The sequence below is a fragment of the Mustelus asterias genome, chromosome 5 (genome assembly GCF_964213995.1).
Source record: "Mustelus asterias chromosome 5, sMusAst1.hap1.1, whole genome shotgun sequence".
Taxonomy (NCBI): Eukaryota; Metazoa; Chordata; class Chondrichthyes; order Carcharhiniformes; family Triakidae; genus Mustelus; species Mustelus asterias.
In genome coordinates, this window is record NC_135805.1 from 40110068 (window position 1) to 40136798 (window position 26731).

Consider the following 26731-nt stretch of genomic DNA (forward strand, 5'->3'; position numbering starts at 1 on the left):
ATAGCTTACAAACACAAATAAAATTGCACACGCTGTAAATCTAAAGTAAAAGCAAAAAATATCAGGAACACATATCAGAATCTGTCAAGCAAAAGGAAGTCAGCATTTTAAATTAAACACCCTTTGTAAAAACTGCTAACACTCTTTCTATCGCACCCAACAATTCACAGTATAAAGTACATCATGGAATCTAAACTCGATACAATTCTATTGTTCTATTTCATATAATTAGGAATTTCCAGCAACATGTAACAATTCACACTTATTTCCCCAATATTTCAATGTTACTATGATGAGTAAAGCAAAGGGGAAAGTCAAACCTTTTGCTTCTCACAGTTTAAAATCTCCCAAACTTCAAGGTACCTCTTTTATGGGCGTTAAACAGGCACAAATTTGGGAACCAACACCCAAGGATATCTGAAAATGAGATTGGGCCATCTGTCGGGCAGTTGTTTAAAGTAAGCATTTCATCGCTGTGCCTGTTTTAGGTCCCCTCAGAAAGGTTGGACACCAATAAGTGGAACGATAACTAGTGTGGTACCACATGGATCAGTGCTGGGCCCTCAACTAGTTACAATCTATATTAAGGACTTGGATGAAGGGGCAGAGTCTATTGTCGGCAAACTTGCTGACAATATAATAATAATGCGAAAACAAATTGTGAGGACATAAAGAGTATGCAAAGGGATAAAGATAGTGAGTGGGCAAACATTATATGGAGTATAATATGGGAAAATGTGAGGTTCTTTACTTTGGTCGAAAGAAGAAAAAAGCAAAATATTATTTAAATGGAGAGTCTACAGAATGCTGACATACAGAGCGATCTGGGCGTCCTCGAAGTTGAATCACAAGTAGTTAGTATGCTGTTCCAACTGGTGCAGACACATATCAGGTGGTTATAGGTGGCACAGATTGTAAACACTCGGTCAGTTCACTTGGAAAGCTGTAATCATGACAGCCAAGAAACAATAAATGTTAAAGAGGTGGAAATAATTTATCTTTCTTTTTCACTCCTCAATTGTTCATAGCAAGGTTTTTGGAATTTGTAAGGATGAAGGTATTAATTCAGTATCTGCAGTTCACCATTTATGTGCTGATTGCAAGTAACTCAGTACAACAAGCTTTCTTAAAGTTAAACACAGTGGTTAGTTTTTATTCAACTAAAAACCCATCCAGGTAAAGATATAAAGATATTTAAAAAGGTAAACCCACATCCTGACCTTCACACCACACACACACACACACAAAAACATGCAAAATTAGAAGTTATATGGTCGGAGGTAACTTTTTAGCCAAACTTAAGATTCAGTGGTAAAAAAGAGTTCACTATTTGAGTTCTTCATTGGTATTCGTAGCTGAGGCAGATTGTTCTCACAGAGATCTTGAAATACCAGTGGGGGTGAGGCCGCTGTAAACTGCAATTTCGAGAGAAAGTCGTTTTTTAAATATATCATCTTATCCAAAAGTCGATGATATTGCACCTGAGGTCCCTTTTTGATTGAAATTCCCCTGATGGATTTTAAACTGTAAGAGAGATAGAGCTTGAAACTTGGTGTTACTATTCCACCGGCAAATTTCTTCGAGACTGCCTTTCAGCAGCTTGGGTGTCATAATAAAAGACATTTCAAAATGGTTATTCTGCTCACATGACCTTTTTCCCTGTAGTGAGTTGGGTGTTCTACAAAAGATAATTGATTAGCTCATGTCTGGACGGACTTTGCCATCAATGCTGAATGGACCTTTCTTCCCTCTGATGAGCTAGGAAGGGCAACTATATAGCCATTGTCCTGGTAGACTTTGTCTCTGTTTGAAAGGTAGCTTTATACAAATGCAAGTGGTGATAGTCAGTAAGGTTGCACTTCACCTTTGAAGCAATTCTTGCCATCAGCAGGTGTGAACTTTCATAGGAGGTCAACTTGGCATGTCTTAATTGTAAGCTGCATTGGAAACTTTCAGAAGCTAGCCAATTTGTAATAACAGATGTGTAAGGTGACCCGTGGCAGCCATCTTAAGTCAGTGCCTTTGTTTGTTTTAAAAAGTCATTTAAAAAAAGTTAATTTATGTTTAACCAACTGATGAATATAAAATTAATATTACATGTGCACATGTAGGGGAGGTGATGGCCTAGTGGTATTATCACTAGACTATTAATCCAGAAACTCAACTAATGTTCCGGGGACCCAGGTTTGAATCCTGCCATGGCAAATGGTGGAATTTGAATTCAATAAAAAAAATCTGGAATTAAGAATCTACTGTTGACCATGAAACCATTGCTGATTGTCGGAAAAACCCATCTGGTTCACTAATGTCCTTCAGGGAAGAAAATCTGCCGTGTTTACCCAGTCTGACATACATGTGACTCCAGAGCCACAGCAATGAGGTTGACTATCACTTGTCCTCCAAGGGCAACTAGGGATGGGCAATAAATGCTGGCCAGCCGGCAACGTCCATGTCCCACGAATACATTTTTTAAAAAGCCACAACATCATAGGAAGGCAAATGGACTGTTGGCCTTTATTGCAAAGGGAATGAAGTACAAAAGTAGGGAAATCTTGCTAAATGTATATAGGGCATCAGTGAGACCACATCTGGAGCACTGTGTACAGTTCTGTTCTCGTTATTTAAGGAGGAATTTCTTGTGTTCGAGGCAATCGGAGAAAGTTCATGAGGTTGATGCCTGGGATGAAGGGTTGTCTTATAAGAAAAGGTTGACGAGGTTGGGCTGATACTCATTAAGTTTAAAAGAATGAGAGATGATCAATTATCTTTTGTGGAATACCCAACTCACTACAGGGAAAGAGGTCATGTGAGCAGAGTAACCATAGAGGGCTAAGCAGGGTCGATGCCAGAAGGATGTTCCTTCTCATTGGGGAACCTTGAACCAAGGTAGTACAGTTTCAGAATAAGAAATCTTCCATTTAAGATGGTGATGAGGAGAATTTTGTCTCTGAGTGTTGTTAATCTTTGGAATTCCCTCCTTCAGGAGAGCTTGGTGATTAAATATATTCAAGGCTCAGTTAGGCCGATTTTTGATTGACAGAAGAGTAATGGTTATGCTGAGTAGGCAAGAAGGTGGAGTTGAAGCCACGATCATATCCACCATGATTGTATTGAATAGCGGAGCTGGCTCAAAGGCTAAATGGCCTACTCATGCTCCAATTTTAAGTTTTTATAATTTTTAAGAAACAGTCCTTTGGAACCAGGAGGACTACACGGTAGCCTTGGTCAACTTTTGACTGCTGCTGATGAATGTTCTTCAAATGTAAGAGCTGCCTGTGAAGTTGTGGGGAGTGCCGACAGCTTGTGAATATGTCATTGGGTCTGAAGTTGGAACTCTTATTGTCTGCACAATGCTAAGTCCATGCCAAAAAGCACTGTTCCTAGCTGCTCAGCATACAGATCCATGCACAATAGCAGTTTGTTTTTCTTCTGTGATTGACTCTTGTGCTGTGTTCCCTATGAAATTTTCAGAAAAACAGAATGATACAGAATTTGAACTGAAACTCAAAGCAAAATTTACTACATTCCATTCATTTGCATCAAATTTTGCTTTACTATTTCATCCATCCTATTAAAATGCTTCACTTTCATTTAGGCACTATGATCCTTGAAATCTGAACAAAGCATTTGGTATTTCACTAAATACACACAGAGGTCTGGATTTCTGTGGAATCAGAATGAAATCAGAGCCACTTAAAAATGGAGGGTGGAACCCAGTATTGGGATTCCTGTTCCTATTCCCGATAGCCCAGTTTTCACTGGCACAGGATAAGGACACAAACCCACATCCTGCACTTCTGACCTGGCTGGCACCATTGCATGGGTAGCCATCTCTTGGCCACCCACAAATTTTGTCAAGTTGGGCCAGCTTCTCCCTGAGTTGTAGTTCAAGGCACCTCAGAAGGAATCATGGACCATGTCTGGGTTGGGAACTTTTTGAAAGATAAGTTCAAAAGATTTTACCTGTACCCCGATGCCCTTTCCATGCTCCCACGCCTCCTCGATGCCAGTTTATGTCTGCTAGCTACTCTCCTTGGCCTCTCATACTGCCCATGCCAACTCATGCCCTCTCCAGCCTTGCCTATGGTCCAACTATGTAAATAACCAGTGAGCCAGAAACATAATGCATGGTCGGCTGTGAGTGCAGACCAAAACAATCATGAGCTCAGCAGGGGAGTTCTGTTGAAACAACTGAAGTGAATTGCTTGACTAATTTTGCTTGACTAATATCTTTAAGTGGTCAGAGTTATTCTTTATGTGATTTCTTTTGTCAATGTCTCAGTGATGATTAAGAGTTGCAAAGTGTTTGAAGCCTCTACTATAACAGTCTATCTGACACCATTTTAGGTTGTGGGAACCAAAGTCTTTCTTTCAGATTGTGAAACTTTTTTTTTCAGCAGTTCCACACTTGCCATTGTTATTATCTGGCTCAGTACATACTTGGTAAATAGGCATGGAGGAGCATGAGTTGACCTGCAGAATTTAAGAGGTCACTGGGGGTAGTTGGGGAGTATGAGTTGGCATTCAGTTGTCATGTAGGATATCAGGGAGCATGGGAAGTTGATTAGGGGTGCATGAGTTGACATGATATTGAATGGAAGGTGTAAGAGGCCATGGGGAGTGGTGTGGTTTGAGGAGATGTGAGGAGTAAGGGCTAGAGATCCAAAATTTTCTGACACAACTGGAATGAACTTTTAGCACACTGAGGCAGACCATCTCACCATCCAGTTAGCAGTCAGAGTCATGAAGGTTTACAGCATGGAAACAGGCCCTTTGGCCCAACTTGTCCATGCTGCCCTTTTTTTTTACCATTAAGCTAGTTCCAGTTGCCCACATTTAACCCATATCCCTCTATGCCCATCTTGCCCATGTAACTGTCGAAATGCTTTAAAAGATAAAATTGTACCTGCCTCTACTACTACTGGCAGCACATTCCAGACACTCACCACCCTCTGTGGAACAAAATGCCCCTCTGGACCCTTTTGTATCTCCCCTCTTTCACCTTAAACCTATGCCCTCTAGTTTTAGACTCCCTTACCTTTGGGAAAAGATGTTGACTCCCTTATCTATGCCCCTCATTATTTTATAGATCACTACAAGGTTACACCTAAGCCTCCTACGCTCCAGGAAAAAAGTCCCAGTCTATTCAGCCTCTCCATTTAACTCAAACCATCAAGTCCCATTAGCATCTTAGTAAATCTTTTCTGCGCTCTTTCTAGTTTAATAATATATTTTCTATAATAGAGTAACCAGAACTGTACACAGTATTCCAAGTGTGGTTTTACCAACGTCTTGTACAACTTCAGCAAGATGTCCCAACTCCTGTATTCAACATTCTGACCAATGAAACCAAGCATGCTGATAGCCTTCTTCGCCACCCTGTCTACCTGTGACTCCACTTTTAAGGAGCTATGAACCTGTACCCCTAGATCTCTTTGTTCTATAACTCTCCCCAGTACCCTACCATTGACTGAGAAAGTCCTGCCCTGGTTCAGTCTACTAAAGTGCATCACCTCGCATTTATCTGAAATCAAACTCCATCTGCCATTCACCAGCCCACTGGCCCAATTGATCAAGATCCTGTTGAATCCTAGATAACCTTCTTCACTGTCCACTATGCCACCAATCATGGTGTCATCTGTCATCATATGAGTCAAATGTCAATCTCCGTGGGATCATTAGAAGATATGGATTGAGAATTGGGATATATTTTCAAAACTATTACCCTACATTCAAATGGCATGGACTTTTAATCTGATCAGTTCCAATAAGTGGTTATAATCTTTGCAGCATAACTAGATGCAAACTAGCCAGTGTTACATGATTGGACAGTAAGGGCCACTGGGAGGAACTTGATGAGAAGACCAAAAAGCTGCAAGGTGTGATAACTTCAAAAGGAAGATGATTAAAGGTACCAGAAAGTACATGGGTTGAACACATGGTGGCATGTAGTAGGAAGGGTCAGATTTTATTAGAAGCTTAACATTGGCCTGTAAACTAGATTGCCACAATATCAAGCTTCCTGGACTCAAAACATCTAAAAACAATTCAGGTTATTGAAATTAAATGCTTCTTGTCACATAAGTAAACTGCTGACAAATGTGTGCTTGAAAAGTCATCAGAATCATTACCTGTACTTTTTGCAACCTTGTCCCAATAGTCATTCATTTTGTCTTTTATGATTTGCCTTTCTAGATAGCCTTGGGAACGGTAACGAATGTCGAAGAAGCAGTGAAATGGCTAAGTTACACCTACCTTTATGTGCGGACGAGAGCAAACCCATTAGCCTATGGGATCAATTACAAAGCTTACCAGGTAGAAAGCAGATAAAATTAGAGTGTACTTGTGTTTTCTCCTCCTTCATCTAGTACAAATTACAACCTGAAAACAAATATTTGTGGAATTGCTTTACAGATCAGAGCATTCATTTAAGTTCCTTAAGTTCCGTTTTTGTTATTATAGACTCACATAAGCAAGTATGTGTACTGTCATTGTGACCGAACCCAGTGCATTTATTTTGTTTGTTCGGCAGTAGGGGTATTGGAAATACTATGAATTAGCATTTAGTGGTTCAGTGCTCAGTGTCTCATCAAAACAGCAGCCACGCTTCAGTTGACATGAAATCCCAACCTATTTCATTGTAATGGAAGGAGTCATTAATCCTCAATGTAGGTACAGGAAAAAAAACTTGTCTTTGGTTTAAATTGCAAGGATAGAAGTACAATGGTAAATTTTATTTATTGTCTGCTGAGGACCATTTATTTTATCTGACCCCACCCTTTTGTCCTAATTGTGTTCACTTGTATCCCCTATCCAGATGGACCCTGGATTGGAAAAATACAGGCGAGAGCTAGTCATCGAAGCTGGCCAGAAACTAGACAAAGCCAAGATGGTTCGTTTTGAAGCAAGGACTGGTTATTTTTCAATAACAGATCTTGGTAGAACTGCCAGCCACTACTATATTCAATATAATACTATTGAGGTACGGATTTAACAAATTGCTCAAAACCATGTACATGCCTAGGTCACAGATCACAGAATTGTGAGGGCACAGAAGGAGGCCATTTGGCCCATCATGCCTGCACCGGCTCTCCAAATGAGCATCATGACCTAGTGCCATTTCCCTGCCTCTTCTCCATACTCCTGCACATTGTTTCCATTCAAGTAATCATCTAATGCCCTCTTGAATGCCTCAATTGAAGCTGTCTTCACCACACTTCCAAACAATACATCCCAGACCCAAACCACTTGTGTGAAAAAGTTTTTCTCACGTCACATTTGTCTCTTTTGCAAATCACTTGGTAAGTCTGTGTCCTCTCATTCTCCATCCTTTTACAAGCAGGAACAGTGTCTCCTTAACTAATCTATGTGAACAATTTTAAAAACCATGAATCTGGAGTTGTTTTGTATCCTTGTATCCTTCTATCTTTGTATCCTCAGTGGCTACAGGGGAGGTCCCAGAGGATTGGAAAATAGCCAATGTTGTTCCTTTGTCTAAGAAGGGTAGCAAGAATAATCCAGGTAACTACAGATCGCTGAGCCTTATATCAGTGGTAGGGAAATTATTGGAGAGGATTCTTCGAGACAAGATTTATTCCCACTTGGAAATAAGTGGATGTATTAGTGAGAGGCAACATGGTTTTGTGAAGGGGAGGTCGTGTCTCATGAATTTGATCGAGTTTTTCAAGGAAGTGACGAAGATGATTGATGAGGGTAGGGCAGTAGATGTTGTCTACATGGACTTCAGTAAGACCTTTGACAAGGTCCCTCATGGCAGACTGGTGCAGAAGGTGAAGTCACATGGGATCAGAGATGAGCTGGCAAGGTGGATACAAAACTGGCTCGGTCAAAGAACAGTAAGAAGTTTAACAACACCAGGTTAAAGTCCAACAGGTTTATTTGGTAGTGTGGCTTTTGCTACCAAATAAACCTGTTGGACTTTAACCTGGTGTTGTTAAACTTCTTACTGTGTTTACCCCAGTCCAACGCCGGCATCTCCACATCGGTCAAAGAAGACAGAGGGTAGCAGTGGAAGGGTGCGTTTCTGAATGGAGGGCTGTGACAAGTGGTGTTCCTCAGGGATCAGTGCTGGGACCTTTGCTGTTTATAATATATATAAATGATTTGGAGAAAAATGTAACTGGATTGATTAGTAAGTTTGCGGGCGACACAAATGTTGGTGGATTTGCGGATAGCGATGAGGACCAACAGAGGATACAGCAGGATATAGATCAGTTGGAGACTTGAGCGGAGAGATGGCAGATGGCATTTAATCCGGACAAATGTGACGTAATGCATTTTGGAAGGTCCAATACAGATAGGAAATATACAGTAAATGGCAGAACCCTTAAGAGTATTGATAGGCAAAGGGATCTGGGTGTACAGGTACACAGGTCACTGAAAGTGGCAATGTAGGTGGAGAAGGTAGTCAAGAAGGCATATGGCATGCTTGCCTTCATCGGCCGGGGTATTGAGTTTAAAAATTGGCAAGTCATGTTGCAGCTTTATAGAACCTTAGTTAGGCCACACTTAGAATATAGTGTTCAATTCTGGTCGGCACACTACCAGAAGGATGTGGAGGCTTTGGAGAGGGTACAGAAAAGATTTACCAGGATGTTGCCTGGTATGGAGGGCATTAGCTATGAGGAGAGGTTGGAGAAGCTTAGTTTGTTCTCACTGGAGCGACGGAGGTTGAGGGGAGACCTGATAGAAGTCTACAAGATTATGAGAGGCATGCACAGAGCGGATAGAAGCTTTTTCCCAGGGTGGAAGAGTCAATTACTAGGGGGCATAGGTTTAAGGTGCAAGGGGCAAGGTTTAAAGGAGATGTACGAGGCAGATTTTTTACACAGTAGTGGGTGCCTGGAACCCATTGCCAGGGGAGGCAGTGCAAGCGGATATGGTAGTGAATTTTCAGGGGCGTTTTGACAAGTACATGAATAGGATGGGAATAGAAGGATATGGTCCCCGGAAGGGTAGGGGGTTTTAGTTAAGTCGGGCAGCATGGTCGGTGCAGGCTTGGAAGGCCGAAGGGCCTGTTCCTGTGCTGTAATTTTCTTTGTTCTTTGTTCCGAGAATTCCATGTCATATATTTCGTAAGGGGCTCTTAGTTATCAGAGAACAAAGAACAAAGAACAGTACAGCACAGGAAACAGGCCCTTCGGCCCTCCAAGCCTGTGCTGCTCCTTGGTCCAACTAGACCAATCGTTTGTATCCCTCCATTCCCAGGCTGCTCATGTAACTATCCAGGTAAGTCTTAAACGATGTCAGCATCTCTGCCTCCACCACCCTACTTGGCAGCGCATTCCAGGCCCCCACCACCCTCTGTGTAAAAAACACCCCTCTAATATCTGAGTTATACTTCGCCCCTCTCACCTTGAGCCCCTGATCCCTCGTGATCGTCACTTCTGATCTGGGAAAAAGCTTCCCACCGTTCACCCTATCTATCCCCCTCATAATATTGTACACCTCTATTGGATCTCCCCTCATTCTCCGTCTTTCCAGGGAGAACAACCCCAGTTTACCCAATCTCTCCTCATAGCTAAGACCCTCCATACCAGGCAACATCCTGGTAAATCTTCTCTGCACTCTCTCTAACGCCTCCACGTCCTTCTGGTAGTGCAGCAACCGGAACTGGATGCAGTACTCTAAATGTGGCCTAACCAGCGTTCTATACAGCTGCATCATCAGACTCCAGCTTTTATACTCTATACCCCGTCCTATAAAGGCAAGCATACCATATGCCTTCTTCACCACCTTCTCCACCTGTGTTGCCACCTTCAAGGATTTGTGGACTTGCACACCTAAGTCCCTCTGTGTTTCTATACTCTTGATGACTCTGCCATTTATTGTATAACTCCTCCTTACATTATTTCTTCCAAAATGCATCACTTCGCATTTATTTGGATTAAACTCCATCTGCCACCTCTCCGCCCAATTTTCCAGCCTATCTATATCCTGCTGTATTGCCCGACAATGCTCATCGCTATCCGCAAGTCCAGCCATCTTCGTGTCAACCGCAAACTTGCTGATAACACCAGTTACACCTTCTTCCAAATCATTTATATATATCACAAATAGCAGAGGTCCCAGTACAGAGCCCTGCGGAACACCACTGGTCACAGACCTCCAGCCGGAAAAAGACCCTTCGACCACTACCCTCTGTCTCCTATGGCCAAGCCAGTTCTCCACCCATCTAGCCACTTCTCCTTGTATCCCATGAGCCTTAACCTTCTGAACCAACCTGCCATGTGGGACTTTGTCAAATGCCTTACTGAAATCCATATAGACGACATCCACGGCCCTTCCTTCGTCAACCGTTTTTGTCACTTCCTCATAAAACTCCACCAAATTTGTAAGGCATGACCTCTCTCTTACAAATCCATGCTGTCTGTCACCAATGAGATTGTTCCATTCTAAATGCACATACATCCTGTCTCTAAGAATCCTCTCCAACAACTTCTCTACCATGGATGTCAAGCTCACTGGCCTATAATTTCCCGGGTTATCCCTGCTACCCTTCTTAAACAACGGGACCACATTCGCTATCCTCCAATCCTCAGGGACCTCACCTGTGTCCAAGGAAGCGACAAAGATTTCTGTCAGAGGCCCAGCAATTTCATCTCTCGTCTCCCAGAGCACACAGTTCTGCTGCTGATGTCCTCAAATTTTCCTATCCAGCTATGTTCTCGTGTGCCTCGTTGAAATAAATGAACCCACAGTGTGTTTGTGAGTAATTGATACCTTTATACCATTATAAAAACGCAACAGTTTCCATGCGCACACAGCACCAGTTACCTGAAACATGTGCCCTTGAGGGGGTGAATGGAATTAGTGTACCGCAATCATCCTGCTACCGAGATATTTTACAATTGAAAACACATGAATGGACCCCAAGTCCTAACTCTTTGATAGAAATAGAAACTCAACACTATCGCATTCAGGGTAAAGCTATGAAAATCTATGACAATAATTTTAAAATATGCAGAAACCGTAAGAAATGTAAAATTTGTGAAAACAATGATAAATTAGAATACTGTCCCAGAATGTGAAAGCATCATTTCCAGAACTTTTCTCACAAGATATAATAAACTGTGAGACTTCCTGATACAATGTTTGTATGTGGAGATGACAGTTTATCTGCATTTCGTAACGAGTCCAGTTTGACCTTCAGCACAACCTGAAACGGTCAAAGCTGAAGAAATGGTCGACAGTCTTCAGAATATATCCCAAGAATCCTTTGAGCCTCAGAGCTATCCATCAAATCAAATATTTACCAATTGAGCTATCATTTGAAGACGTTCTGGCTCTTCCTGAACAACAGGAAATCTTTTCCATCATCTAAAGGGTTGGGGAATAGGAAAGCAAACCTCTGCTCAGAAGATGTTTACTGCACTTGTCCTGAAACTAAAAGCTTTTGGAATTTACATCTGACATGACATAACCCCAGTAAATGTTTGTCACGTTCACAGATAACACAGCTCCACTTCACCAGGCAGTGCCAAACTTTCATACATTGTCTTTTCACAGACATAGGATGGGATTTTCTGGCCGCGATCGCCCCAAAACCGGAAGATCCTGCCCAAGGTCAACGGACCGTTGCATGGTCCATGTCCCGCCCGCTACGATTCACATGGTGGACGGGATGGGAAAATTCCGCCCATAAGCTTGTAGCCTGAAAAACTTAGCCTGGCTGAGATAATATCATGAACTCAGATGGTTGTCTTCCCTTAAAATTAATTGCTGACTCCAAATAATAATGTTTTTTTCTCTGGAGCTCCAACCCTCCAGGACAAAATAGTTCCTTTTGGAGTGGTGGAACAATGTTCCATTGTAAAATTGTAATAAATAGCCACTTAGTAGTACAAAACTAGAATATTGCTGAAAAAAAGACATGCTGTTGAAGCTTTCCGTCTTGCACTCATCAGGACAATCATAAGAATGCCAAATTTCAAAGGGAACGACATATTTATGCTGCATGAGGAAAGGATGTGGGTTGGTTGGCAGGTGGTGGGTAGAAACTACCAGAGTCCCGTTGCTAACCAGTCAGCACCCTTTTGTTTCTTTCTTGCTTCCTTTGAAAGTTGGACCTGAATCTTATGCTCCCCTGTGGCGGGTTTGTAGAAGGGATGAGCGTGGAATAGCATTGTTGGGCTTCCCACTGGGTTCCCGTTCTCTCAGCAATTTTACACTAGTGCGGGTGAGGCCTCGGACGGTCTGCCCACCCATATTAACCACTTAAGGGCTGTTTCCCACCCAGCCTTAATTTTTAGTTTGGTGGGAGGAGTTCCAGGGTCTGGGGGAAGCCCGATAATAATTAGGTTTTAGCCTCAGGTGGGGGCCTCCATCAGAATCCCCCTTTTATCTGTGGGAGACCCCCCCACCCCCCCATCCTACCTTGGTAACCACTGGACATCCCTACCCCATCACCTCTATTCCGTGCCCTGAGACCACCAAAACCTACCTTTTCCTGGAATCCTGGGAGTTAGGCTCCTGAGACTGCATGCAGCCCCAGTCCTGTCCACTACAGCCTCTGGCTGGAGCTCTCTAATGCAGGATTTCTGAGTGAGGGGTGGAAGCCCTGCCTGCAGCCAATATAATGCTCATTAGAGCGTAAAATGTCTGTGGAACAGGCAGTGGCGGCAGGAAACCCCTCCATCCTAAAAATCCTAGTCCTGGTATTCTTGCGATTCTGTCCTGACGATTGCAAGATGAAAAGCTTCAATAGAACCATATAATCCCTACAGTGCAGAAGGAGCCCATTCGGCCCATCGAATCTGCATGAACCACAATCCTACCCAGCCGGCATCCCCTTAACCCCATGTATTTACCCTGCTAGTCCCCTTGACACTATGGGGCAATTTACCATGGCCAATCAACCTAATGATGTGGAGATGCTTATGGTATTTGCTACCAAATAAACCTGTTGGACTTTAGCCTGGTGTTGTGAGACTTCTTACAATCAACCTAACCCACACTATATGTCTACATTTTCAGAAATGCTAAAATTATACTACTTCATCCAGCCAAAAGTTCATATGAAAAGTTTTAATGATGGGATTCTTCAATTTGAAGTAGTCTGGAATTCCTGTGCCCCCATGGTAGGTTAGTGAGCGCTTCCACATTTTCCATTTTAAACTAAAAAAGGCTTTGCAGTAAGGGTGCCAGTGTGGGGGCAGGGGAGCCCCTCCAGAGGGCAGTCTGCAGCTGAAGGGAACATTATTACTTGACCCTTACTGATGGGTAACCCTGCTGCTGCGCTCCCCAATGTTCCTGCTCCAGGAAAGTCAGGATGTGGAGATGCCGGCGTTGGACTGGGGTAAACACAGTAAGGAGTCTAGAAGGAGCAGCGCTCCGAAAGCTAGTGGCGTTTGCCACCAAATAAACCTGTTGGACTTTAACCTGGTGTTGCTAGACTCCTTACCAGGAAAGTCATGCCAGGGAACCGGCGTGAAAATCCATGCCCTATCCCCAGCAGTGGCTAAAAACCCAGCCCATTATTTGATTTGATTTGATTTATTATTGTCCCATGTATTGGGATACAGTGAAAAGTATTGTTTCCTGCGTGCTATACATGCAAAAACATACCATTTATAGAGTTCATGGGGAAAAGGGAAGGAGAGGATGCAGAATATAAAAGTCTGAGAACGCGTACCAACCGACTCAAGAACAGCTTCTTCCCTACTACCTTCAGACGTTTGAATGGACCTACCATATATCAGGCTGATATTTGTCTGCACTCTAATCATAACTAGACAAATATCAGCTTAATATATCGTAGGTCCATTCAAACGTCTGATGGCAGCAGGGAAGATGTTGTTCTTGAGTCGGTTGGTACGTGACCTCAGACTTTTATAGCTTTTTCCCGATGGAAGAAGGTGGAAGAGAGTATGTCCGGGGTGCATGGGGTCCTTGATTATGCTGGCTACTTTTCCCAGGCAGCAGGAAGTGTAGACAGAGTTAATGGATGGGAGGCTGGTTTGCATGTTGGACTGGGTTACATTCACGACACTTTGTAGTTTTTTACGGTCTTGGTCAGAACAGGAGCCATACCAACCTATAATACAACCAGAAAGAATGTGCATCTGTAGAAATCGATGAGAGTCATAGTGAACATACCAAATTTCCTTAGCCTCCTGAGAAAGTAGAGGCGTTTGTGGACCTCTGCCAACTTTTAGCATTCTATTTAAGAATAATTTGGTACCAACCTACAACTACTATATTATTATTGGCCAGTTCAGGACATTTCTTTCCAATAATTTTCATGCTTTCTTGTGATGACAAGGTCTTTAAAATTACCCCATAATCTAAATAAGTTGTGATGTAAATGAGGCACCTGAACTTGATGAGTTTATGTATAAATTTTTTGCCTTTTATTTCCAGACTTTCAACGAACTGTTCAGCGCTCACAAAACTGAAGCAGACATTTTTGCTCTTGTATCTAAAGCTGAAGAATTTGAGCAGATCAAGGTAAAAATGACTTGGGAATTGAAGTGCCCGGTGCTTCACCATGAAGCAGTTGTTCAAGCACTAAGTAGCTGATAGAGGTGACTGAAACCAGTTGAAGCTGCTCCTTAGATGAATTATAGGGAAATGCTTTGTTCTTCAGTAGTTGTGTCATTGAAATAGTTAATGGGATAAGCGTTTATGAAGTTGGAACTAAAGATTTGCATATTTAAAACATTCAGTCAGCAATGTCCAAAGATGTGCGGGTTAGGTGGATTGGCCATGCTAAGTTGGGGTTAGCAGGGTAAATGTGAGAGGTTACAGGAATAGGGTCTGGGTGGGATTGTGGTCGATACAGACTCGATGGGCTGAATTACCTCCTGTACTGTGGGGATTCTGTGGGCCCGATTTTACCATCAAGGTAAAGTCGGGCGTGAGGCAAGTAGCGCGATCCGTGCCTACCTCCGCGCCAGTTCCCCCTTTACCAAGGCTCGAAAATGGCCGTAATTGGGACCACGCCAGAAATGGACGCGACAGCCATTTAAATGCATTTGCATGCATTTACATTGACTTAATGGGCTGCACGCCCAACCTTACCAGCACTTCCCCCTTTAGCACCGCGTTCGCCCATCCAGAATCGGCGCAAAACAGATATGCTCCACAAAAGTCCGATTCAGGCACTCCAGTTAGTGAGGAGGTAAGTACTGAGCATCCGACGGCTCTCTGCTTGAAATCGGTGGGAGAGGGGAAGGTGAGTCCAAGGCTCTCTGCCTCAGATCGGTGGGGGACGGGTCGTGGCAGAGTGGTCCGCTGCCACTCTGCCTGAGATCAGTAAGGGGGTGGGGGGGGGCGGCATGCTGTCACTCTGCCTGTGATCAGTGAAGGGGAGGGGGGTGTTAAGCCTGGCCCACAGGCTTGTGCAGCGCGATTCAGAATTGCTGATACTTTTTCAGGCAGAATGCGTATGGGGGTGCCTGAGAATGGGTCTAAAAGTCAGATCTGAAACACTCCCAATTTCAAGTCCGCCCAGCACTTAGAATCAAAATGGTAAAATAGAGCCCTTTGATTCTGATGACTGAAAAATCGCCCATTCATCATAGTCGCGAGTGCACTGAGAATCATTTTGATATCAGGCAAAACCAGATACAAGAAATCCTGATTCAAGTATTTTAAGCTCAATAATTGCATACTTTGCCTTTTTTTCACTAATAGGGTTCCGAATCTATGTGCTTTTAATTTATATTTTGAACAGATTTTTTTGTGCTTTTCAATTTGAATAGTAACTCTGAGAACTTTCCAATTCTACTCCATTATCATCACAATGGACTCCCTCAACAGGTACAACATTCTCAGGTGCAGGCAAGAGGATCCTTTACATTAGCCAACAATATGTCTTGACCCTTGTCTTAGAAAAGCACCATTCATTGCTCCGGTCTTGATACTTGCATTTATTACCCCAACCTTCTTTACAGCTTTACAAGGTAGATAAGCAAGTACTGGCAATTGGTGAACCATTTATGCGTGCGATGTTTAATCCAGGCAACAAGGGTCTCCCAGCTGGCTGGGGAGTGGGAAAGAACTGCACATTACCTCCTTTTGGGAGACCCACTGTAAGTAGCAACAAGAGACCTACTGGCCAATCAGAGGCTGGCAGCTATCCATTGCACGCTGAACCAATGAGAGCAGTGGTAGCTCCCAGCAGAGGCCGAGGATCAGCAAGGATCCCAGGCCACGGATGAATGAGGTCAGGGTGGGGGTCTGTGGCTTGGGTGGGGCCGGGGGGGGGGGGGGGGGGGGATAGTGAAGGCCGACCACATGAAAGGGCTGGGAGTGATTCACAGCAGATGCGCCCCATCACAATGCTGGTTCCATCGATTAGACACTGCACCTGACAATGAGGTAACTCACTGATCCCACAAGCAGGCACAACAAGGTTTGCTTTTTGGGTCTTCTGCTTGGCAACTGCTCTGCCTGCCCCTCATTGATTGCCACCATTGAGTGGGATAAGGCTCTTAAGTGGGCATTAATTGCCCGCATCGCGCTTTCAATGTGGGAAGGCCGTCCACATGTACTGAATCATGGCAGAGGTATGTAGACATTCAGTACCTAGCGGCCCAATTAAATGCTCCGTCATCGCCAAACCTGCCTCTGGGAAGGGCAATAAGTTCTACCCTGTGTGTTTTGTGGCAATCAAAAATTGGATCAATGGTGTCCAGATTCATTTATTGTAGAACCATGATTAACAGCAAAGAGAGAAGTCGTTCGGTTTAATTTTCTGGACAATGTTTTAGCCCCGTCTCAACTGAATTTTTCCAACTTCACAGCTGCTCCACATACAACGCTGAGCAGCCCTAACGCTTAAAGAAATCCCAAATCTCTGCAAATTTTACAATGGTTCCCAGTCAGTCAGAATGTAACGTCTGTTGTAATTAGTTTAACACAGTATTGAATTGTCAGTTGATTCCTTACAAGATTCGCTGGTATAATAAACATTTCAATTTGGATACATGACATGAGCAACACACTGTAGTAAATCTTTAATAGAAATCAGAGCAGCATCCGAACATGATATAATGGCCCCGATCTTTTGAGCAGCATCCATGATCATCGGATTGCTGCGATGTTCACAAATTCCCCGATTCAATGCTGCTGCGCATTTCTACTGGTGGCTTCTAAGCTCGACCATCACAGCAATGCATGGCGTCCCCCGGGGAACTCCATCGGAGTGAATTATAGTTGAGGGAAGACAGGACACATAGCCTTTTCATGGCACTAGCTACCATATGGTACATTTAAAGGTTCAGTTTGAATGTCATTGAATTGACGAGTGATGTGTGTAACTGAGTAGGTGGGTGACATGGGTGAAGTGCATGAATGGGTTGGGGTAGATGGGTGAATGGATAGTGGTGTCAGGCAGGTGGTGGGTGGTTGGCAGGTTAGTCAGGCCAGGGAGATAGTTGGACCCTCAGGCGAGGTGAACTTTTGGTCTCTGCTTGTCTGGGGGGAGGGGTTGAGATGTTTTGCGCTGTCACGAAGGGAGGTAAGTAGGGCCGGGAAGGCTGGTCAAGTCGGAGGGGTAGTCAGGCCCGGGGTGGTGGTGGTCTGGGGTCTGTAGAGGATAGTCAGGTGGTTGGGGTGGCAGTCGGGTAATTTAAAGGAGCAAATGGCACAAACACTTTCAACAGTTCTTGAAACATTAGTAAAGTTTTATGTTAAGTTTACAAAGGCAGTCCAGAACTAAAAGCCTCTGTCAGATAAATTACATAAATTTATGAAATCAAAGGAAGATAATCACTCGATTTTGTAAATGAAGAAGAACTTTTATTTTTCATACAGAGGAACCTGGTCGACGGCCTCTTTTGCTTTTCTCACAATAAGTGACAAATAAATTAAAATGGAAAAGCAGAGACCAAAAGTTCACCTCGCCTGAGCAGCAGAGCAGAAGGTCCTCCCCTTTAGCTTAGATAGAATATTTTTTAATAGGTTCTCATTTCCTAGAGCTCTCAAGTTAACAGCAAGATTATCTGAGCTTAAATCTCCCATTAGTCAAGAGGAGATTTTAGCTCAATATCAGACGTTGCGAATGAAGTTGCTGCTTTGTAGCATAACCGTACCAGGAAATTTCTAAACTGCACGTGGAAAATGTTAGAAAATAAATCCCAGAGCCTGTTCAGTGTTTCTCGAAGCTGTCAATTTTGTTGTTCTGCGATAGTATATATTTCTATATCACCTGTTAAAATGTATTCCAAAACAAAAAGAAAAGAGGTTAAAGCAAAGGAAGATGCTGGAAGTCTCAAACAAAAGCAGAAAATGGTAGCAATGCGGGGCAAATCTTTCAGCATCTCTCGAGAGAACCGATACATTGCCATTTCTGGAGTTGGGTTCCAAAGATCAGTGGCCCAATCTCTGATTATTTTAAAAACAAATATGGTAAAAGTTCAATCTTTGTGACATATTTCCCAGTGTCGTGTAGAACCAATTCTTGCCTCATGCCTATTTTCAAATTATTGTTGGTTGCAAAGTCCAGTGGAGTTAGGTTTTCCATTTGCCATTTGAAAGCTGTGGATTACATTTCTTCTGGATTCAGGCAGTGTGATAGTGATGAGATCTATTATAAACTATGAACAAACTTTATTCCTTCCTCTGTGTTGTCAATCATTAGACTTTTCAAAGTAGATTTTATTTTAATGCTAATACAAGAGTTTTGTTACAAGATCAACAACTAATTCAGGGAGACACAGATGAATGGTCCTCCAGCACTCTAGTATTGATTGGTCGAATGCATTTTATAAGTCAAATTGCTTACGAGTTTGAGTTTAGTTTGTGCTTTCAGGAGGGAGTGCCAAGCAGAGGTCTGACACTTCCCAGCAAAGACAAAAAGAAAAATTGGCAACTGTTTTCATGCATCAACCATTTTTTTGTTGCAGCAATGATAACTGCCTCTGTTAAAGATGGAGAACTGAGGCTAGGAATAGTTCCCTAAAGCAAAGGAAAAGCTTGAATTTATTTAATGTTTTCCATGACCACCAGATATTCCAAATTGCATTACAACCAATGCAGTGCTTTTGAAGTGTAGTTGTTGTATCGTAGGAAATGCAGCAGCCAGTGTGTACATAGTGAGCTCCCACACAAACAGCAAACGATAATGACCAGATAATCTCTTTTAATGAAGCTGATTGAAAGATAAATATTAACATAGCAGGGATACCTTTTTCCAGATCATGCTATGGGATTATTTATATCCACTTGGGAGGGTAGACAGAACCTTGGTTTGACAATTCACCAGAGTGCTAACAGCTCTTCTAACAAAGGAGTGTCTGTACAGACTCAGTGGGCCAAATGGCCTCCTTCTGAAGTGTAGGAATTCTATGGATTGGATCAAAGACCTTGAGGGTGGAAATCCAACTGCTGAGAACTACTGGCCAGTCAGAGGCTGGCAGCTTTATTGACTGGTAGTGCCAATGGCAAGACAGTGGCTTCTGCTGGTACAACATCCACCCAAGGCCTGGGATTGTCACTAGATCCCAGTTGACAGGTGAATGAAGACAGGAGGAAGCGATTACCTAGTGATATTATCGCTAGACTATTAATCCATAAACTCAGCTAATGTTCTGGGGACCCGGGTTCAAATCCTGCCATGGCAGATGGTGGAATTTGAATTCAATTAAAAATATCTGGAATTAAGAATCTACTGATGACCATGAAATCATTGTCGATTGTCAAAAACCTACCTTGTTCACTAATGCCCTTTAGGGAAGGAAATCTGCCATCCTTACCTGGTCTGGCCTACATTTGACTCCAGAGCCACAGCAATGTGGTTGATTCTCAACTGTCCTCTGAAATGGCCTAGCAAGCCAATCAGTTGTATCAGTGTTTCAATAAGGCAGTTCACCACCTTCTCAAGGGCAACTAGGAATGGGCAATAAATGCTGGCCAGCCAACGACATCTGTGTCCCATGAATGAATAAAAAAAAGGAAGTCATGGGAGAGGGGTTCAGCAGCAAGGGTAGGAAATGGTGCACAGCTGCCTCTCCCTTCCCACAGCCAGGTCCCTAAGTCAGGCGATGAGTACCTTTGAATATAGGAGCCCCTCCACCTACCCCGGTAGCCCACAGGTAACCCTGCACAAGTTTGCTTGTCGAGCTCTCTGGATGGTGAGCCCGTGTTGGCTTCACACCATAGACTAAATTGATGGGGAGATGGTGGAAATACCTTCACACCATAGACTAAATTGGTGGGGAGATGGTGGAAATACCTTCACACCATAGACTAAATTGGTGGGGAGATGGTGGAAATGTGTGGGGTCTCCACCTACCACCCTTCCACATGGTTAAGTGATGTCAAACTTGACACTGGGGAGGGCATCGGCTCCTTAAGTTGACCAAAAGTCATCATTAATGGAACTTTGTCAAATACTTTGTAAAAATCCAAATATATTGTTTTGGTGTATCAGGTCAAAAACAGGATTTTTTTTGTTGAATGAACATGTTCTTTGTTTTGAATGGTGAGGTCTGCGTATTGTGAAGGATGCTTGCCATAAATCACTTGGTGTTAAATGTAGTGTGTTTGTATTGTCACAGGTAAGAGAGGAAGAAATGGAGGAGATGGATCAGCTGCTATGTAATTACTGTGAGCTGCCTGTGGCAGGTGGAGTGGAGAACACCTATGGGAAAGTGAACATTCTTCTTCAAACCTATATTGGTCATGGAGAGTTGGATAGCTTCTCACTAATTTCTGACACTGCATATGTTGCGCAGGTAAGACCTTCCATCTCATTAATTTACCAGATGTAATCGTATTTGAAACATACTGCATGATCACATCTTTAGAAGAGTTGAGACCTTTGTGCCTTTTTTCCAATTCTGACATATTGCAGAAGTCAGTAGAAAAGGAAGACATTGGGATTTCCCACATAGAATTTGCCAACTTGTTGGAAAGTGGTAAGAATAAATGTCTCAAAACAAACCTGAAGTAAGAAACAGATCTCACTCTTTGTGGAAATCATAATAACCCACATTCCTCCGTCATGCCCCAAGTTAGGTGGAGGGAAGATATAACAATAATATACAAAAATTCTCAAACTTTCCTATTGTCTTACTGCACCAAGAAATGTAAAGGGAATGTATATACTTGAATATTTCACATTTCTCTACATATAACTGTACTGCTTTCTACCAGTGGCACTTTTCAGTGCAATGTATTTAACCAGCCAGCTGATGCAAGCTATCTGCCCGAGGCATGCTGTGACTTCAGAAATTAACTATTGTGCATAACTAGGAACAGAAATAATGGGTGGGAATATCCAGCCATTTTCGCCCCAAGACGGGAAAATCCTGCCCGAGGTCAATGGACCTTTGCATGGTCCGTCACCTACCTGAGATGATCCCGTGGCAGCGGGATGGGAGAAATCCGCCCACAGTGTCAGTAATCCATACATTCCTGCATCTCCACAAAAGTGATCAAATCATCAGGTGAAGAGCTGGTGAATGTGCTCAGTGTGACATTATCGGCACATAATTAACTCCAAACAAAGATTTTCTCAACCTGAGGGCTCATGCAGATGGATAATGTTGGTCAGCAGTTATACGTACTGAGGTTTCAGACCTTCTCTTGGGGTGGGATTTTCTGCCCATCAGTCCGCGACGTCTTTAGGACTTGGAACTGGGATGTAAAGTTGCAGCTGAACTGACTGAACTTTAATATAAGGGGTGGAATTTCACTAGCTCACCCCACCCATCAATTTTACGACTGCCTTGATTCAGTGAATAGTGGTCACAGGAACTTGATTGCAAAGCACTTGATGTTAAGCAGTTAGATATAGCACTTGGGGATGGGGCAAAGGGATCAAAGGCAATGGGGAGAAGGCGTGATCAGGCTTCTGAGTTGGATAATCAGCCACAATCACAATGAATGACGGAGCAGGCTCGAAGGACCAAATTGCCTCCGCCTGCTCCACGTTGGATTTAATAACTCTTCAGTGCCTCCCCCACTTCGCTACTACAATGCATCCTATTTAAAAATGAGAAAAGATCAATCAAACTGAAATGTTGTTGATAATCTTTAGTTGGAACTGTAAGAGTAAAGGGTTAACATCAGAACCACACATGGTACTGATGTAAAAATGACTGAGACGAGAGATTTGGAATGTCCAAACATGTAACTACTTGCTGCAGATAAAGAGCAACGGTTTCGACAAACTACAGTCTCAAGTAGCATACCTTAAGAGAACAGACAATCCTCAAAACCCCAGCCTAGAAACTGTCTACACAATGAAACATGGTAGCAATAAAAAGACCCAGAAGAGCTTAAAAATAATATACGGAGCCCGCAAGAAATCATATCCTCTAAGGAAGGACACAAGAAACAAAAAAATAAGATTCAGCAAGATGTCAGAACATCACGGGAGCAGCAGGAACAAGATGAGTTACAGACCCAGAGATTGGATAGCGGTGAGCACAAACCCAAAACTGCAAGCAGCAGCACAGAAGCAGGGATAATTCCACTGCTCAGCAGAAGAATGCATCCACACTTCTATCTCCAGAACTATATTAGAAGGCTTGCAACAGGCCCAGGACTAGGACAGCGAGAGAAAAACATTTGCAAGTTATAGGAGAGCTTCCGGGTTACACAAACAAGATAAAAAAGACCAGGTCAGTACACTCCTTTATGCAGTCGGAACAATCGCTGACAATGTGATGGCAATCATGATGTGGAGATGCCGGCATTGGACTGGGGTAAACACAGTAAGAAGTCTCACAACACCAGGTTAAAGTCCAACAGGTTCATTTGGTAGCAAAAGCCACTAGCTTTCGGAGCGCTGCTCCTTTGTCAGGTAAGTGGGAGTTCTGTTCACAAACAGGGCATATAAAGACACAAACTCTATTTACAAAATAATAGTTGGAATGTGAGCCTTTACAGGTAATCAAGTCTTAAAGGTACAGACAATGTGAGTGGAGAGAGGGTTCAGCACAGGTTAAGGAGATGTGTATTGTCTCCAGCCAGGACATTTAGTGAGATTTTGCAAACCCAGGCAAGTCGTGGGGGTTACAGATAGTGTGACATGAACCCAAGATCCCGGTTGAGGCCATCCTCATGTGTGGACGTCCTCAACCGGGATCTTGGGTTCATGTCACACTATCTGTAACCCCCATGACTTGCCTGGGCTTACAAAATCTCACTAACTGTCCTGGCTGGAGACAATACACATCTCTCTAACCTGTGCTTAACCCTCTCTCCACTCACATTGTCTGTACCTTCAAGACTTGATTACCTGTAAAGACTCGCATTCCAACCATTATTTTGTAAATTGAGTTTGTGTCTTTATATGCCCTGTTTGTGAACAGAACTCCCACTTACCCGATGAAGGAGCAGCGCTCCGAAAGCTAGTGGCTTTTGCTACCAAATGAACCTGTTGGACTTTAACTTGGTGTTTTGAGACTTATTGCAATGTGATGGCAAGGCATGGGGTTGATGAGATTTCTAAGAAGATATCTTATTTCAGTCTCCGTCAGATTGTGATGATAGAGAGGGCAAAATTTAATAAGAGGAAGCAAAGACCAGGCAAAAGCATGGATTTCTATTGTTGTTAGGCTGTAAACGCTAAGGTCTAAACCCGCCAAAATGGGGAAAAGCACCTGCCATTTTGAAATGTTTTCAGTGTGGTGGGAACAAACCTCACAAACGAGAAGAATGTCCAGTGGAAGGGTGTGGGGGGTGGTGCAATCCCATGAGTGAGGAAGTCGGAGAGTAGGAGAAGACTCCTGGGTGATTTGGGGTGGGAGTGAGTCCCTTGGGGGTTATTCGGGGGGGCGGGGTTGATGTGATGTTGAGACAAGTCCACTGGAAAGTTGAGGGTTTGGGGGGAGTCCCATTGGGGGTCAGTCTTGGTCTGTACAATAGTTATCCAAAAATGGCTTAAATGCTTCTAACTTTTTCTGGGTAATTATTGGTGTAACCGTGTTGGAGCTATCCAACATTTGCAATTTTTGTCGTTCTTCTGGATGGTTTCCGGTGCAGAGCAATTGCCCAGGGGAAGTTTGCACTTCTGGGCAATTGCCATGCCAACCTTACCTGTGAATGTCCAGAGGGGATTCTCCTGTGCACCTTTGGGGTGTTTCCTAATCTCAAACGCTGAGTAGATTGAAAGTTAGGGCCCTCTTTATTTCAATAATTATTTTCAAACCCATGGAAAGAAATTTTAAGCTTCGCTATCCTGTCAGCGAAACAGGTAACATGCAAATAATTGGTTAAGCCGAAGTTAGAATACTGTCCAGTTTTGGGTGTCTTATTTTAAAAAGGATGCCAAAGCTAATAGGTTAATAAAGAACAAAGAACAGTACAGCACAGGTAACAGGCCCTTCGGCCCTCCAAGCCTGTGCCGCTCCTTGGTCCAACTAGACCAATCGTTTGTATCCCTCCATTCCCAGGCTGCTCATGTGACTATCCAGGTAAGTCTTAAACGATGTCAGCGTGCCTGCCTCCACCACCCTACTTGGCAGCGCATTCCAGGCCCCCACCACCCTCTGTGTAAAAAACGTCCCTCTGATATCTGAGTTATACTTCGCCCCTCTCAGCTTGAGCCCGTGACCCCTCGTGATCGTCACCTCCGACCTGGGAAAAAGCTTCCCACTGTTCACCCTATCTATACCCTTCATAATCTTGTATACCTCTATTAGATCTCCCCTCATTCTCCGTCTTTCCAAGGAGAACAACCCCAGTCTACCCAATCTCTCCTCATAGCTAAGACCCTCCATACCAGGCAACATCCTGATAAACCTTCTCTGCACTCTCTCCAATGCCTCCACGTCCTTCTGGTAGTGCGGCGACCAGAACTGGACGCAGTACTCCAAATGTGGTCTAACCAGCATTCTATACAGCTGCATCATCAGACTCCAGCTTTTATACTCTATACCCCATCCTATAAAGGCAAGCATACCATATACCTTCTTCACCACCTTCTCCACCTGTGTTGCCACCTTCAAGGATTTGTGGACTTGCACACCTAGGTCCCTCTGTGTTTCTATACTCCTGATGACTCTGCCATTTATTGTATAACTCCTCCCTACATTATTTCTTCCAAAATGCATCACTTCGCATTTATCCGGATTAAACTCCATCTGCCACCTCTCCGCCCAATTTTCCAGCCTATCTATATCCTGCTGTATTGCCCGACAATGCTCTTCGCTATCCGCAAGTCCAGCCATCTTCGTGTCATCCGCAAACTTGCTGATTACACCAGTTACACCTTCTTCCAAATCATTTATATATATCACAAATAGCAGAGGTCCCAGTACAGAGCCCTGCGGAACACCACTGGTCACAGACCTCCAGTCGGAAAAAGACCCTTCGACCACTACCCTCTGTCTCCTATGGCCAAGCCAGTTCTCCACCCATCTAGCCATTTCTCCTTGTATCCCATGAGCCTTAACCTTCTTAACCAACCTGCCATGTGGGACTTTGTCAAATGCCTTACTGAAATCCATATAGACGACATCCACGGCCCTTCCTTCATCAACCGTTTTTGTCACTTCCTCAAAAAACTCCACCAAATTTGTAAGGCACGACCTCCCTCTTACAAAACCATGCTGTCTGTCACTAATGAGATTGTTCCGTTCTAAATGCACATACATCCTGTCTCTAAGAATCCTCTCCAACAACTTCCCTACCACGGACGTCAAGCTCACCGGCCTATAATTTCCTGGGTTATCCCTGCTACCCTTCTTAAACAGCGGGACCACATTCGCTATCCTCCAATCCTCAGGGACCTCACCCGTGTCCAAAGAAGCGACAAAGATTTCCGTCAGAGGCCCAACAATTTCATCTCTCGTCTCCCTGAGCAGTCGAGGATAGATGCCATCAGGCCCTGGGGCTTTGTCAGTTTTAATGTTCCCTAAAAAACCTAACACTTCCTCTCTTGTGATGGAGATTTTCTCTAACGGGTCAACACCTCCCTCCGAGACACTCCCGGTTAACACGCCCCTCTCCTTCGTGAATACCGATGCAAAGTATTCATTTAGGATCTCCCCTATTCCCTTGGGTTCTCAGCATAATTCCCCTCCTTTGTCCCTGAGAGGTCCGATTTTCTTCCTGACAACTCTTTTGTTCCTAACGTATGAATAGAATGCCTTAGGATTCTCCTTAATCCTGCCTGCCAAGAACATCTCGTGACCTCTTTTTGCCCTTCTAACTCGCCGTTTGAGTTCTTTCCTACTCTGTATTCCTCCAGAGCTCCATCTGTTTTCAGTTGCCTGGACTTAACGTACGCCTCCCTTTTCATTTTAATCAGATCCTCAATTTCCGTGGTTATCCACGGCTCTCGAATCCTACCTTTCCTATCTTTCCTTTTTACAGGCACATGCCTATCCTGCAGCCTTATCAATAGTTCCTTAAAAGACTCCCACATGCCAGACGCGGACTTACCCTCGAACATCCTCCCCCAATCAACATCCACCAATTCCTGCCTAATCCGGCTATAGTCAGCCTTCCCCCAATTTAGCACCCTGCCCGTAGGACAGCACTCATCCTTGTCCATTACTATCCTAAAGTTAACAGAGTTGTGGTCACTATTTGCCACATGTTCCCCTACCGAAACTTTGACAACCTGACCGGGCTCATTTCCCAGAACTAGGTCCAGTATAGCCCCCTCTCTAGTCGGGCTATCTACATACTGTTCCAAAGAACCTTCCAGTACGCATTTTACAAATTCCTCCCCGTCCGGACCCCCAGCTCTAAGCACTTTCCAGTCTGTGCCAGGGCAATTAAAGTCCCCCACTACAACAACCCTATT

General features: G+C 43.6%; 1 protein-coding gene across 1 annotated transcript in view; it reads left to right on the plus strand.

Annotated features, from left to right (window-relative positions):
* The window catches only part of ascc3 (activating signal cointegrator 1 complex subunit 3), a 562510-nt gene that overhangs the window by 338423 nt on the left and 197356 nt on the right, over positions 1 to 26731 (plus strand). The window contains exons 17-20 of the mRNA XM_078212424.1: positions 6196 to 6315; positions 6818 to 6982; positions 14383 to 14469; positions 20526 to 20702. Coding sequence (XP_078068550.1) covers positions 6196 to 6315; positions 6818 to 6982; positions 14383 to 14469; positions 20526 to 20702 — 549 coding nt within the window. The remainder of the gene's footprint in view (positions 1 to 6195; positions 6316 to 6817; positions 6983 to 14382; positions 14470 to 20525; positions 20703 to 26731) is intronic.